General features: G+C 42.9%; 1 protein-coding gene across 3 annotated transcripts in view; it reads left to right on the top strand.

Annotated features, from left to right (window-relative positions):
• LOC110499315 (fibulin-7) overlaps window positions 1–9,483 on the top strand; it is a 29,695-nt gene extending 20,212 nt beyond the window's left edge. For all 3 annotated transcript variants that reach the window (XM_036956144.1, XM_036956141.1, XM_036956143.1), the window contains 3 exons: window positions 55–192; window positions 6,419–6,557; window positions 7,353–9,483. In XM_036956144.1, coding sequence (XP_036812039.1) covers window positions 55–192; window positions 6,419–6,557; window positions 7,353–7,725 — 650 coding nt within the window. In that variant the 3' untranslated portion in view covers window positions 7,726–9,483. The remainder of the gene's footprint in view (window positions 1–54; window positions 193–6,418; window positions 6,558–7,352) is intronic.
• The last annotated feature ends 4,919 nt before the right edge of the window (window positions 9,484–14,402 follow it).

Genomic DNA, 14,402 nt, shown 5'->3' with positions numbered 1-14,402 from the left:
AACTTCAGGGGTTAAATAAAACCAGTCTCACCCCTCCTCTCTCTCTCCTCCCAGATGTGAACGAGTGTGAGGTGTACCGGCTGGACCAGGGGGGCAAGCTGTGTGTGTATGAGTGTGTCAACGTCCCAGGCTCCTACCAATGCTCCTGTCCCAGAGGCTACAAGCTGCTGCCTGATGGAAGGAGCTGTGAGGGTGAGTGACAGGAGGGTAGGAGAGTGGGAGGATAGGAGGGGATGGAGGGGATAGAGGGGTGGAGGGGGGAAGGGTGGGTAGGAGGGGATGGAGGGGATAGAGGGATGGAGGGGGGAAGGGTGAGTAGGAGGGGAGGGAGTGGATAGAGGGATGGAGGGGGAAGGGTGGGTAGGAGGGGATGGAGGGGATAGGGTGGGTAGGAGGGGATAGGGGGAAGGGTGGGTAGGAGGGGATAGGGGGAAGGGAGGGTAGGAGGGGATAGAGGTATGGAGGGGGAAGGGTGGGTAGGAGGGGATAGGGGGAAGGGAGGGTAGGAGGGGATGGAGGGGATAGAGGGATGGAGGGGGAAGGGTGGGTAGGAGGGGATAGAGGGATGGAGGGGGGAAGGGTGGGTAGGAGGGGATGGAGGGGGGAAGGGTGGGTAGGAGGGGATGGAGGGGACAGAGGGATGGAGGGGGGAAGGGTGGATAGGAGGGGATGGAGGGGATGGAGGGGGGAAGGGAGGGTAGGAGGGGATGGAGGGGATAGAGGGATGGAGGGGGGAAGGGTGGGTAGGAGGGGATGGAGGGGGGAAGGGAGGGGATGGAGGGGATAGGGGGATGGAGGGGATAGAGAGATGGAGGGGATAGAGAGATGGAGGGGGGAAGGGAGGGTAGGAGGGGATAGAGGGGATAGCAGGATGGAGGAGGGAAGGGTGGGTAGGAGGGGATAGAGGGATGGAGGGGGGAAGGGAGGGTAGGAGGGGATGGAGGGGATAGAGGGATGGAGGGGGGAAGGGAGGGTAGGAGGGGATGGAGGGACGCAGGCAGAAGAGAGGGTAGAAGGGAATGGAGGGTGGAAGGGGGGCAGGAGAGGATGGAGGGTAGGAGGGGATGGAGGGCAGTAGGGAGGGTAGGAGAGAATGGAGGGCTGTAGAGAGGGTAGAAGGTAGAGGTCTTCATGTTTTCAACAGACCCGAAATTCTGAGATCCACCAGGGACCCGAGTGGTGGTTCTGGTCCTAAATTCTGACATTTGTCTTGGATCTGGGTCTGTTATAAGTGCCTGGTGTCTCTAGTATGTGCAATTACCCGATTGTACCTGTCCTCTGTTAATGTAGTGTTTGTGTGATGAGAGCTGCGCGAGTTTGTTATCTGTGCCAGACAATTGCAACTCAATAAAACGTATAGCTTATATCCAGCTGAAACTGGTTCAGGCTGCCCGCCTCAAGTGCGCCTGCTGCTGAGGAGAGAGAGAGAGCGAGTGAAAGGAGCCTTGGCCTAGTCTACTGTTGATTGCGAATATGGAGTCCTTTTTCATTGAAGAAAATGTTCAGTTAGAGGAGAAAGACTATAGTGAAAAGAAGCCGAAAATAGGAAAGTCCTCGAGGACAAGTTTGAATTTTGTAGTGGACAAAGATGAGAAAATGTTTGCGTGTCTGTGTGCAACTCGCTATTCAGGTTTGATGCAATTTTCTACCTTTCATTTATTTATTTTCGTATTTATTATCAATTGTTTAGTCGTTAATATTATTGTAAATCATTATGGTTATTATGATGATGATGATTGTAAGTATATTAAATAATCCAAACCGGTTATTTATATGGACTATTCTTTTTGTTGAGACATTTTCATGGTAAAGTAGGTTCTAACTGTGTTTAGTTTCAGGTTAAAAGTAGGCCTGTTGTAAAATAAATAGTATTAGCCTTGCTGTCATTTGTTGGGTAGGCCTACAGTAGGAATTGGTCTTTGTTGGTAATTCATATAATGCCGCAATATAATAACATGTTTGTATTTTCCTTATAAACAATGGCATGGGTTACTTTTGATATTACCACTAATAAAGTTAAATCACTTTTGTGAACGTTTGGTATGGTATGGCTATTATTAGGCTTAGCATCAGCAGGCCTATGAATGCAGTGCGCACTGACACTCCAACTGGCTCCAATGGACTCATCTCGATGCACACACACACACACACACACACACACACACACTACATGTTAATGTTTTTAAATGTAAAGTATTTGGCCTGTAATGTATTTTACGTTATGTTTCAGACCCCAATAAGACTCCCTGTCACCATTGCCTTCGTTATGTTTCAGACCCCAATAAGACTCCCTGTCACCATTGCCTTCGTTATGTTTCGGACCCCAATAAGACTCCCTGTCACCATTGCCTTCGTTATGTTTCGGACCCCAATAAGACTCCCTGTCACCATTGCCTTCGTTATGTTTTGGACCCCAATAAGACTCCCTGTCACCATTGCCTTCGTTATGTTTCAGACCCCAATAAGACTCCCTGTCACCATTGCCTTCGTTATGTTTCGGACCCCAATAAGACTCCCTGTCACCATTGCCTTCGGATAATGGGGATTCTAATGAATCTAATCTAAAATCTTGAGGAGAGGAAGAATGTTTTAGGCCTACCAATATCAAATATATTATGAACGAAAATTCACAAATTATTGTCCTTCTGTACACCTATATCTGTATAGCAGTACTAGCCTATCTGACAACTAAAAATAAATCCCATGTCGATGTCCGGAACATGGCGCCGGAATATCTATATCTTCCTCTCCGTCTCTCTAGGCCTAAGCTTGTCTCCTTTAATATATATATTTTTTATATTAATACCATACAGTGGATGCTTAGGCCTTATGCGTGCAATGCCTTGATGCATGTCGCTCAAATCTCCAACAGCTTAACCGTGAGGTAGACAACTATTGTTTTAGGAAAGTAAAAACCAATAAAACAAAAGACTACTATCGAAATACAGCTAATTGTTTTTTTGAATAGGCAGTTTGTTATAGGCAGTTTGTATAGGCAGTTTGTTATAGGCAGTTTGTTATAGGCAGTTTGTATAGGCAGTTTGTATAGGCAGTTTGTATAGGCAGTTTGTTATAGGCAGTTTATATAGGCAGTTTGTTATAGGCAGTTTGTTATAGGCAGTTTGTTATAGGCAGTTTGTTATAGGCAGTTTGTATAGGCAGTTTGTTATAGGCAGTTTGTTATAGGCAGTTTGTATAGGCAGTTTGTTATAGGCAGTTTGTTATAGGCAGTTTGTTATAGGCAGTTTGATATAGGCAGTTTGTATAGGCAGTTTGTTATAGGCAGTTTGTTATAGGCAGTTTGTTATAGGCAGTTTGTTATAGGCAGTTTTTAAGGACAAATAACTGTGGATCATTTGGCCAATATCGCTTGCTTATTGATGGGGCTGGCAGCGCCGAGTTGGAGGTGTCTTTCTCTCTCTCTTTCTCTCAGGATTTTAATGTGTCAGTCGAATCCCAAACAGTTTGGGTCTGTTTTCCACTGTGCTTTTCGGAATGGGTGTGACTGTCCTTGGTTTAGTTCAGAACTGGTCTCCATGTAAAAAAAAATATATATATATATATATATATCGGTCGGGTGGGAAAGCCACGGATCCATTTCGGAACGGATCCAGCTTTTTGGACCGGGGAAGACTTCTAGTAGGAGGGGATGGAGGACAATGGCCCATTCATTTCCATGTGTTTTGGCTGTGGCGCTATGCATGGAGCTGCAGAGCTGGGCTTATAACTACAAAGCTACAGGCAGGGAGGGCCAGACTAGGGCTGGGGCTGGAAACGTTAGCTGTCAAATCCTTGTGTCCTTGCTTCCTTGTCCTTTGAGAGGAATTGAGTAAACAATGATGGAGTATAGAGGAAGCAAGGATTTGATGGCTGTGTCTTTCATACCATCTATACCATCAGCACTATACCAGCCTTTTGGACCACATAAAAGTAGCCTATACATTTTTCATTTGTTTAGTATTCCATCAGAAAAAGGACTTTCAGAAAAACATATTGGTCAAGCTCAGGCACTTAAATCTCTAGGTGCATAATACCATACAGTCATTGCATAGTCCTAACAGGGTGGAAATTTGGAGCCTGAATTAGACATATTTCTGTGGGTGATTGAGATTAAAGGAACAATCCACCCAAAACCACTCATTCCTGTAATGTACAATATTTTTTGTCAACAAATGTTTCATTTTGTCGTTATAGTAAAGTTGGTAGCAAGTGGCGAGTGGCGCAGCAATCTGAGGCACTGCATCTCAGCGCTAGAGGTGACACGACAGACCCTGGTTCGATTCCAGGCTATATCACAACCGGCTGTGATTGGGAGTCCCATAGGGTGGCGCACAATTGGCCCAGCGTCGTCCGGGTTTAGCCGGGATATGCCGGTATTATAAATATGAATTTGTTCTTAACTGACATACCTGGTTAAATAAAATGTGAAAATTGTTGTCGAAATCTATTGCAGCTCAAGTCGACTACAAAACCCACAATGCAATGCTTTCTCTATGGGCTGACTGGCTAGCAAACGTAGCTACACACAATAATACCAAAGTCAATATCAGCACGTTAAGTAGCTAGTTAGCTGTAAAATCGCCTAAACAAACTGCACTCTCAATTTAGGAGTCTTCAAGCTCACCATGTTCAACCTGCAGATCGATGTGCCTCACCCTGGACTGAAGAAGCAGACCCTCTGTTAAATTATACATTTCTCAAGGTAGGAATATCGCAAAAAATATGATCAATGGCTCATTTGAGAGAAGACAACATCCTACGTTATGACATCGGCCAGTACTGACATTTATGATATACGTTTTTGCGATCGAATTGTCGTATTCCTAATTTAGAGTAGTGATAATGGCTTTATCGCAATGCTTGAACAGCAATATCTCAGATACACATTGAAACATGAAATTACACAGGGAATCGATAGAACATTGCGCAGAGATACACAAAAGCAATATAATATTAAAAATGGGTGAATCTTTACTTTAAGCTAGCATAATGGTAAGCACTTGAAGATGATTTTAACTTCTAAATGTATTTTTACATGTTGAAATGTGGCACATTTTCTCTATAATTTACGCTAACAGGCTGGAAATGTATGAGTGAGACAAACAGACAAGCATCATGAAAAATAGATAAAACCGATTGTTTAGTTTTGTTTAGCTTTGCACCATTGATATTCCAACCACAAAATGATGGCACTTTCTGAGTGATGTCATTGTGGGAAGGTTCTGTGATAATTACTACAAACTAACAGGGTGGGAAGTGATATCAGGGACACAGAGAATATTAAATACAATAATAAAAAATACAAGAATGAAAAAAAGGTTTCGATGAAAGAGATTTTAAATGAGACTATAAAATAATGACGAAAGATTTGAAATATATTTTAATATTTTATGGCTTGTATTTCTCGTAGAAGTTGATTAATAACATGGTAAAACACCTACATCCACTGACAAAAGTGTTAAAAATGCATAACATTCCTTTTCAATATCCATATTTTTCTGTTTTTAAGGTAAAGGACACGTGACCTTATATTTAAAGCCTTTTGGGATCTACATTTTACACAATATTTCCTGGGAACAGAAAAGGCAGTGCATTGTAGAAGTGACCCAGCTAGACACAGCCTGGGTCCTGGCTCTGAATAATGGGGGTTGTGGGGCTTTGCAGTACATTAATAAAGGTGAAATGAGGGAATGGAGGAGAGAGGCGAGTGAATGGAGGGATGAAGAGAAGGGATAAACAAACATCTTCATGGTTGGTTTAGCTTCAGAGGTCTATGGAAAGGAAGGGCGATGGTGGTGAAGGGAGGTATTGCTCTGCAGTGTGTTAGCTTAGCTATGGATGGAGGCCCTTTGAAAGGGAGAGGGGGGGGGGGGAGAGAGAGAGAGAGAGAAAGAGGAGGCTGGTGGCTGTATGTATTTCTGTGGATGTGTCCAGTGCGCAGTCTTTTGCCTGACCATAGTCTTTACTCCCCAGTCCAGTTTCATCAACTCCCCTGTAGCTTAAGAAGCGTTACCTTCTCTGCTGGCCAGTGGAAGAGCAGATGACCTCACTAGTTCCCAGCAGAACAGACCATAAGGAATGTCTTGATCCAGGATGTGAGACGAGTCGTTTTGGGGAGACTAAACTGAACAACCAAATAAACAGTCAGTCCTCTAGTCTAGCCCTCCTGCCCGCCAGCCCAGACGACAGTAACCACGAAGCAGGATGCCAGTTGGGCGGGTCAGAGGCTGGACGTGTCAATCTTTATTTCTCTATTTAATTGATTCTCCCTTTCTTCCTCTCTGTCCCAACCCCCCTCTCTCTCTCACTCCCCCTTGCTCTCTTCTTCCTCTCTCTTGCCCTCTCTTTCTCTCTCTCTCCTACCCCTCCCTCCCTCTCTCTTCCCCCTCCCTCTCTCCTCTCTCATGTTCTCCTCCAGATGTGGATGAGTGTCTGACCCAACAGCACAACTGCAGTAGAGGAACAACATGTATCAACACTGGAGGAGGGTTCCAGTGTGTGAGCCCGGAGTGTCCCCGATCACACGGCAACATCAGCTACGTCAAGACGTCTCCCTTGTAAGTAGATACAGATAGACACCCCCTGGTGTTTGTGTGTGTATTATTCCTCCCCCAGCAGTAGAATAATTGGTCAGACCACCAGTATTCCTACTGTAGGCATTCCACCAATTCAGAGGGAGGTGGTGGTGGATACAGTGTGTGTGTGTGTGTGTGTGTGTGTGTGTGTGTGTGTGTGTGTGTGTGTGTGTGTGTGTGTGTGTGTGTGTGTGTGTGTGTGTGTGTGTGTGTGTGTGTGTGTGTGTGTGTGTGTTATTCTTAATCCCGTGATAGATCCACTAATCTCAAGAGACAGACAGCTTTCTTCTAATTTCCAATGATAACATAGTCCACTCTGCAGCCAATTGAAGAAGCGTTTTAGTTTAGCAAAGTATTACGTTTCCAATCTAGAGGGATAGCCAGATATACAGTGTATCTTCTGCATACTTATTCAATTGCTATGTTTTAGGGAAACAAACACAGTCACTGGAAGGCGTGTGTCTCATAGGAATGCTCATAAAAACCAGACCAGTACGACTTAAACAAAGTATGTTTGTAAAAAAATCTTAAAACAATACAGCTCCTTCATACAAGATGAATCAAGACTGAAACATTTTGTCTTATTTCAAACACTTTGACCAGGGATGCTTGACTGAGTACTGACGGGGAAAGGAATGAATTGTTCTCTGTTTGTAAATGATGGTACCAGATTGTGTTTGTTTGATTCTGTGTGCTGTGTACACATTTGTATGTTCATGTCACTAGAGCCTATCGCTCTCAAAATTACATCAACATCTCCTCTCTTCTCCCACACAGTCAGTGTGAGAGGAACCCCTGCCCTATGGAGAGTCGTTCCTGTCACCTGGCTCCTAAGACGGTCTCCTTCCACTACCTCTCCCTCCCCTCCAACCTCCAGACCCCGGCTACCCTGTTCCGCATGGCGACTGCCGCCGCCCCTGGCCGCCCCGGCCCCGACAGCCTGCGATTCGGCATCGTCGGGGGCAACAGCCGCGGGATGTTCGTGATGCAAAGGTCGGACCGCCAGACGGGTGAACTGATCCTGGTTCAGGGGTTACGAGGACCGCAGGATATCAGCGTTGATGTGGATATGTCCGAGTATAGTGAGCGCACCTTCCAGGCTAAGCATGTGGCGAAGGTGCATGTTCTTGTGTCGGCGTATGACTTCTGAGGAGGATGGACAGACAGAGGACAGAGGAGCGAGTGAGAGGGACAGAAGGAAGGAGGAGAGAAAAATAGAGCAATTGACAGAGGGATGAGGAAGTGAGAAGGACAGAGGGAGAAGGAGAAGTTAAAAGAAAATGAGAGGGACAGACACATAATTGTTTGGACTGGCATTGACTATAAAGTATATTCGTGAGGATGTAGCTGAAATGAATGAATGGTTGAGTGAGTGAGTTAATGAATGTGAGAGAGTAAACATTTGTGAAACAAACTGACAAAGTGGTAATGGAATGGTAATATTATTTTTCTTTCATTCGCTCAGGAGTTGGCCCCTGGGGTTGCCATAGTGACCGGAGGCGGCGCTCATGTATGTGCAATGCCATTGGCTAGATCTGTTTAAAGGCCCACTCCTTCATTTACTCCACTTAGTTTTCATTTAAAGCTGATGATCAAAAACGGCTGTAAATATCACAGAGTAGTCCTTTAAGAGACATGAACCCATATCTGCGTCTAAAGTGGCACCCTATTCCGTATTAAGTGCACAACTTATTTGTGCACTATGTAGGGAATGGGGTGCCATTTGGGATGCACACCCTGTATAACATGGCTCTGATTTATCTGAATATTTTGTTGCTGTTGTTTATTGTTACATACTCAGTGATTCAATGCCGTGTGCTTTTACAATTTGTATAATTTACAAACAGTGTTTTTTACTGACTTGCTTCGTGATTATAGGACCTAAACACTTAGAACAACTAAGAGTGTTTTTTACTGACTTGCTTTGTGATTATAGAACCTAAACACTTAGAACAACTAAGAGTGTTTTTTACTGACTTGCTTTGTGATTATAGAACCTAAACACTTAGAACAACTAAGAGTGTTTTTTACTGACTTGCTTTGTGATTATAGAACCTAAACACTTAGAACAACTAAGAGTGTTTTTTACTGACTTGCTTTGTGATTATAGAACCTAAACACTTAGAACAACTAAGAGTGTTTTTTACTGACTTGCTTCGTGATTATAGGACCTAAACACTTAGAACAACTAAGAGTGTTTTTTACTGACTTGCTTCGTGATTATAGGACCTAAACACTTAGAACAACTAAGAGTGTTTTTTACTGACTTGCTTCGTGATTATAGGATCTAAACACTTAGAACAACTAAGAGTGTTTTTTACTGACTTGCTTCGTGATTATAGGACCTAAACACTTAGAACAACTAAGAGTGTTTTTTACTGACTTGCTTCGTGATTATAGAACCTAAACACTTAGAACAACTAAGAGTGTTTTTTACTGACTTGCTTCGTGATTATAGGACCTAAACACTTAGAACAACTAAGAGTGTTTTTTACTGACTTGCTTCGTGATTATAGGACCTAAACACTTAGAACAACTAAGAGTGTTTTTTACTGACTTGCTTCGTGATTATAGGACCTTAACACTTAGAACAACTAAGAGTGTTTTTTACTGACTCGCTTCGTGATTATAGGACCTAAACACTTAGAACAACTAAGAGTGTTTTTTCCCCCCATTATTATTATTATTTTTTACAATAGAAACCGTAATATTGTACTTGGACATATTTCCACTATGCTCATATTCAGTATGTAATTAAGATATGATGTAATTAATACATGGTAACTACAGTGATTTGGCAGCCCTGCCAATGCAGTGTACAATATATCAGCCATCTAATGTTTTAATAAGTCATTATTATTGCACATAACTATTTCTCCATACATGAAATAAAGACAGTCCTACAATACTAGTTTGATCTGATTTGCACCCCATGTCCCTATCCCAAAATACAGTATACAGTGAGGAAGGTCAAGTGATCAGCCCATGTCCCCATCCCAAAATACAGTGAGGAAGGTCAAGTGATCAGCCCATGTCCCTATCCCAAAATACAGTATACAGTGAGGAAGGTCAAGTGATCAGCCCATGTCCCTATCCCAAAATACAGTGAGGAAGGTCAAGTGATCAGCCCATGTCCCTATCCCAAAATACAGTATACAGGGAGTAAGGTCAAGTGATCAGCCCATGTCCCTATCCCAAAATACATTGAGGAAGGTCAAGTGATCAGCCCATGTCCCTATCCCAAAATACAGTGAGGAAAGTTAAGTGATCAGCAATATGATCAGCAATGTTTAGGTTTAAAATAGAATTGATCAGAAAGAGAAAAAAAAATGTTTATCAGGAAAGTCCGTTGGCAGTACAGACCAGAATGCAGGTCAAAGCCTGTACATACTGGACTGTTGATTAGTATTAGAACCAAAGGAATGTCAGGTCAGAGCTTTCATTTTGACTGGAGAAATAGACATCAGGAAATGAAAGATAAACCTCAATGTGTTTTTCAATTATATATTTGTCTGAGAGAGGGGGGCGTAATGTTCACCACATGTCCTTTCTCTCTCGTCTTTCTTACTGTCTTTCGCCACTCCTCCACTCCCATCTCCGCCCGTCCCAGGGATTCAATTGCAATAAAGAAGATCAAAAGAACCGCAAGCTTCCAGGGTGGAGGGATGGAAGGTTGGGGGAGAGAGAAAAGAGATAAACATGCCATATTCGTATACGCACTACACCCCTGACTCAAAATGACAATGCTCTTTAATGGCCAACTCAAGACTTCCTTTTATAATTATTAGTACCATGCCTCCTGCTCTCAGCTTGCTGTCCTCGTTTGAAGCTGTTTGCTTGGACTGCTTGATGATGCACACATGTTTTGTTAAAGTTCAGAGCATGGGGATATTGCTGGAGACAGTTGGAGAGGAGAGTGCTGACTAGTCTGGGTAGCACCTAACTCTCCAAGTCTTCCTGACTTCAGAGCTTGGAATGGCTCTTTGATGTTGTCGGCACAATGCATCGATAATGTACTTTTACTGGTTGACTCTGTGTCTTTCTCACTCAAACACCCACATGCACAGCCACACACAGCCCCTGAGCGCCACCCCCTTCCATTACAACGCTTGGATTTTCAAATCCAAACAATGAGAGTTCTCAACCCCAGAGGAAAAAATTGCTTTTGAGAGAACCAAACAAACACGTCACTCTATTTCTGAGTGAATATTGCATTAACAAATAGCCTCCTTTCTAGACCAGTGTGCTCACATTTCTCCCTGTGCTGTGAGTGACGTGTGTCGTGTCAGCCAAGCTAAGTACTGACTGGGCTGGGCTACATAACTAAACCACTGCACTAGACTACATAACTGGGCTACATAACTAAACCACTACACTAGACTACATAACTGGGCTACATAACTAAACCACTACACTAGACTACATAACTGGGCTACATAACTAAACCACTGCACTAGACTACATAACTAAACCACTATACTAGACTACATAACTAAACCACTACACTAGACTACATAACTGGGCTACATAACTAAACCACTGCACTAGACTACATAACTAAACCACTACACTAGACTACATAACTGGGCTACATAACTAAACCACTACACTAGACTACATAACTGGGCTACATAACTAAACCACTGCACTAGACTACATAACTAAACCACTACACTAGACTACATAACTGGGCTACATAACTAAACCACTACACTAGACTGCATAATTGGGCTACATAACTAAACCACTGTACTAGACTACATAACTGGGCTACATAACTAAACCACCGCACTAGACTACATAACTGGGTTACATAACTAAGCCACTACGCTAAACTACATAACTGGGCAACATACATTTGCCCTAGAAGTAATGATACATACTCTATGCATTCCTTGGAGTAAAGGCATCAAGGAGAAAGCAGGGGTTTATTACCAAGTTCTGTGTGCTAGCATGTTGTCTGTCACAGTGTAAAAGAGACACGTGAACATGATCAGATTTTAGTGGAAAGCTGCCCAATGTCACATAACACCTGCATCATTCACATCCTGTATTCATTTTCCCCTTTCACACAAAAGGAAGAAATAATCTCCAACATTCCAAATTCTCCAGATTCCAAAGGCATCGCCCGTGGACCATGTGCTCTCCATCCTCCTGAAACAACAGTAGACACCCTCCTTCCTCACTTTCCCCTTTGCTTTCGTACCTATTTCAAAATGTTCCTGCAATAACAAAACATATGGAATTCTATGGAAACCCAGAAAGTCATTCAGAAAGGGAAACAGTAGAGCCTTTCTTTCCCCTGGTATGTGAGTCCCTTTATGAAAACAGAGAAAAGCAGTGAGAGTTTTGTCAGTGGGCTATTTCAGAATGAAAAGACATAGAGGAGGTATTTTGTTCTGGTTATATTATGCAGGAAAGGGGGAGCTCGGCGGTGGATCGTTTTTCATGTGGGATAAATGTCTGGAGTTAGTCCAACAGTGGATGAGAAGAGAGGAGAGAGGAGAATGAGGATCTGTGTGATTGTTTTGTCTCCAGGTAGAACTCCCTACAGTCTCTCTTTCTTTCTTCCTCTCTCTCTCTCCCCTCCCTCTATCTCCAAACCTCCAACATAACAGGAACTGAGCTAACACACGACCACAACAAGCATCAGAGAAATAAATGTGACATTGGGACCTCAAAGAAACAGGCCTCATGATCTAGGATCAGGTCCCCCCTGTTCATGTAATCCTATTCATTAGGATCTAAAATGCAAAACTGATTCTAGATCAGCACTCATTCACAAAGCGTTTCAGAGTATATGGGCCCTGGGCTCCCATAGAGATAGATAGAGGACTCTAGTGCCCAAAAGTACATTTATTATGGGAAGTGCCATTAAGGCTTTTCACCATTTTGAAGTAATCAACTGGGTCGGACTTCTTATGGGTTTAGGAAGGATCACATAATTCCATCCAGGTCATCAGGAGGGATTAGCCAATGAATTATACTCGTGAGCAAACATTCCATAACAGCAGGTGTCAGTAAATCACCAAACTTGGAGTTGTACTTGTTCAAACAACACACTCCAGGTGGCAGTATGCACCCTTTGTTTGTTTTTCCTAGTCATAGAAGCAGCAGAAGAAGATAATTGACTACCTCAAAATGGAAATGGCCTCAATGGCCCTGCCGATGCTCTCACATTCGCCATAATGGGACAGATATAGGGCGGCAGATAGCCTAGCAGTTAGAGTGTTGGGCCAGTAACTGAAAAGTTGCTGGTTTGAATACCCAAGCTGACAAGGTGAAAAATCTGCCGATGTGCCCTTGAGCAAGGCACTTAACCCTAATTTGCTCCACGGGTTGCTTACTACTATGGCTGTCCCTGTAAAACAAAACATTTCACTGCACCTACCTGGTGTATGTTAAAATAAAGTTTTTTTAATATTTTTTTTACAATGTTGTGTCCTCTAACTATCTCTATGGTCGGTCCCAATTCACTCCCTTACACCCCTCCTTCCTCCTTGGCCCTAAGTAACCTTTCGATGTTAGCAGCGATGGAAGCAATATGGTGGAAGATCCCCCTCTACACTAGATACTTCCTCAATACCCTTTAGATCTGCAAACTTCTAGGGCCATGAGGGAGGGGGAGGGAACAGCTTGGGACAGGCTATGTCACTCACCTCGTTAAAGGCTTGTTGTTCCCCTGTTTGTGTCAACACAAGGATCTGGTGGGCTTTACTAAGCAGTTTCATAACCCAATACTAGTACAAAGCCCCTGGACTGGAGCAATCAGGTTTCTAACACTGTGTAATTTAGTCTACTTTCACTTGATCCCTTTGAAGAAAGAAAGAGTTCTTTAAAAAGTTTACTGAAAAACAAGCTTTCATTGTGACATGACACATATGTGCATGGGGTTGTTGTAGATTTCATATGACGTGGTCAATAGATCATGTGGTAAAGAATGCAACTAACAGCCTTTTGAAGGCTCTTTGCCCTCTGTGGAACAGATTGGGTTCATTCACACAAGACAGGAACACTTAGTTGAGAACATGTTGATTCTCTATAGTAGGCCCTATACCCATTCATTTATCTACTGAAATTTCAAGAACTGCAGCTAATTATCACTTTGAAAATACAATACACTTAGTCTGTTTAAATCAGGATGATAACCAATGTCTTAAAATGCCCTTACGTTAAATCAAGTATGTGTAAATATTCTGAGATTTCTCTGTCTTCTGATGAAAATCAGTTCATTTTTGTGCTGTCTGCATCACACGAACAGCTGTGCAAACGGAACAGAACATCTCATTCCACTAGACTAGAGGACATCACCCAAAGTCAATACATGAACGCATGGTTGGGTAAGGAATCTGCCAGGACAGTTTTTTTACGTTTAAAATTGTGCAATTTTACACATTTTGCCAGGGGCGGAGAGAATATTTAGCCATTTTAACTAATGCACATTTTTTAGTTTAAGAGTTAATTTAATGAAATTCTACTAATTTCGCCATACAGTGGAGAGAAATGTTTGCAGTTTTTAATATGAAATCTGAGTGAGAGTAGCAAAATCAATGGGGGCCCTGAAGGCTTTAATTCAACCTTGATTACTACAGTACCAGTTTAGATTCCTGGTCGCTGGGTATTGCACCTTGTGTATTCTACCTCCCAACAGTAAGTTGAGACCCCGACTGACAGTTGCCCCATCACCTGCTGTAAGTACACCAATATGGCACTCTGGCCGCACAGCAAATCTCCCTGACTGGATGATAATAATAAAACTAATAATGATGATCTAATGATCACTGGTTATAATCTGTTATCCTGTGACTGCAAGAACACAAAAACAAA

The sequence above is a fragment of the Oncorhynchus mykiss genome, chromosome 20, assembly GCF_013265735.2.
Source record: "Oncorhynchus mykiss isolate Arlee chromosome 20, USDA_OmykA_1.1, whole genome shotgun sequence".
Taxonomy (NCBI): Eukaryota; Metazoa; Chordata; class Actinopteri; order Salmoniformes; family Salmonidae; genus Oncorhynchus; species Oncorhynchus mykiss.
Note: the sequence above shows the minus strand (reverse complement) of the source record. Positions and strands in the feature narration are given on the sequence as shown.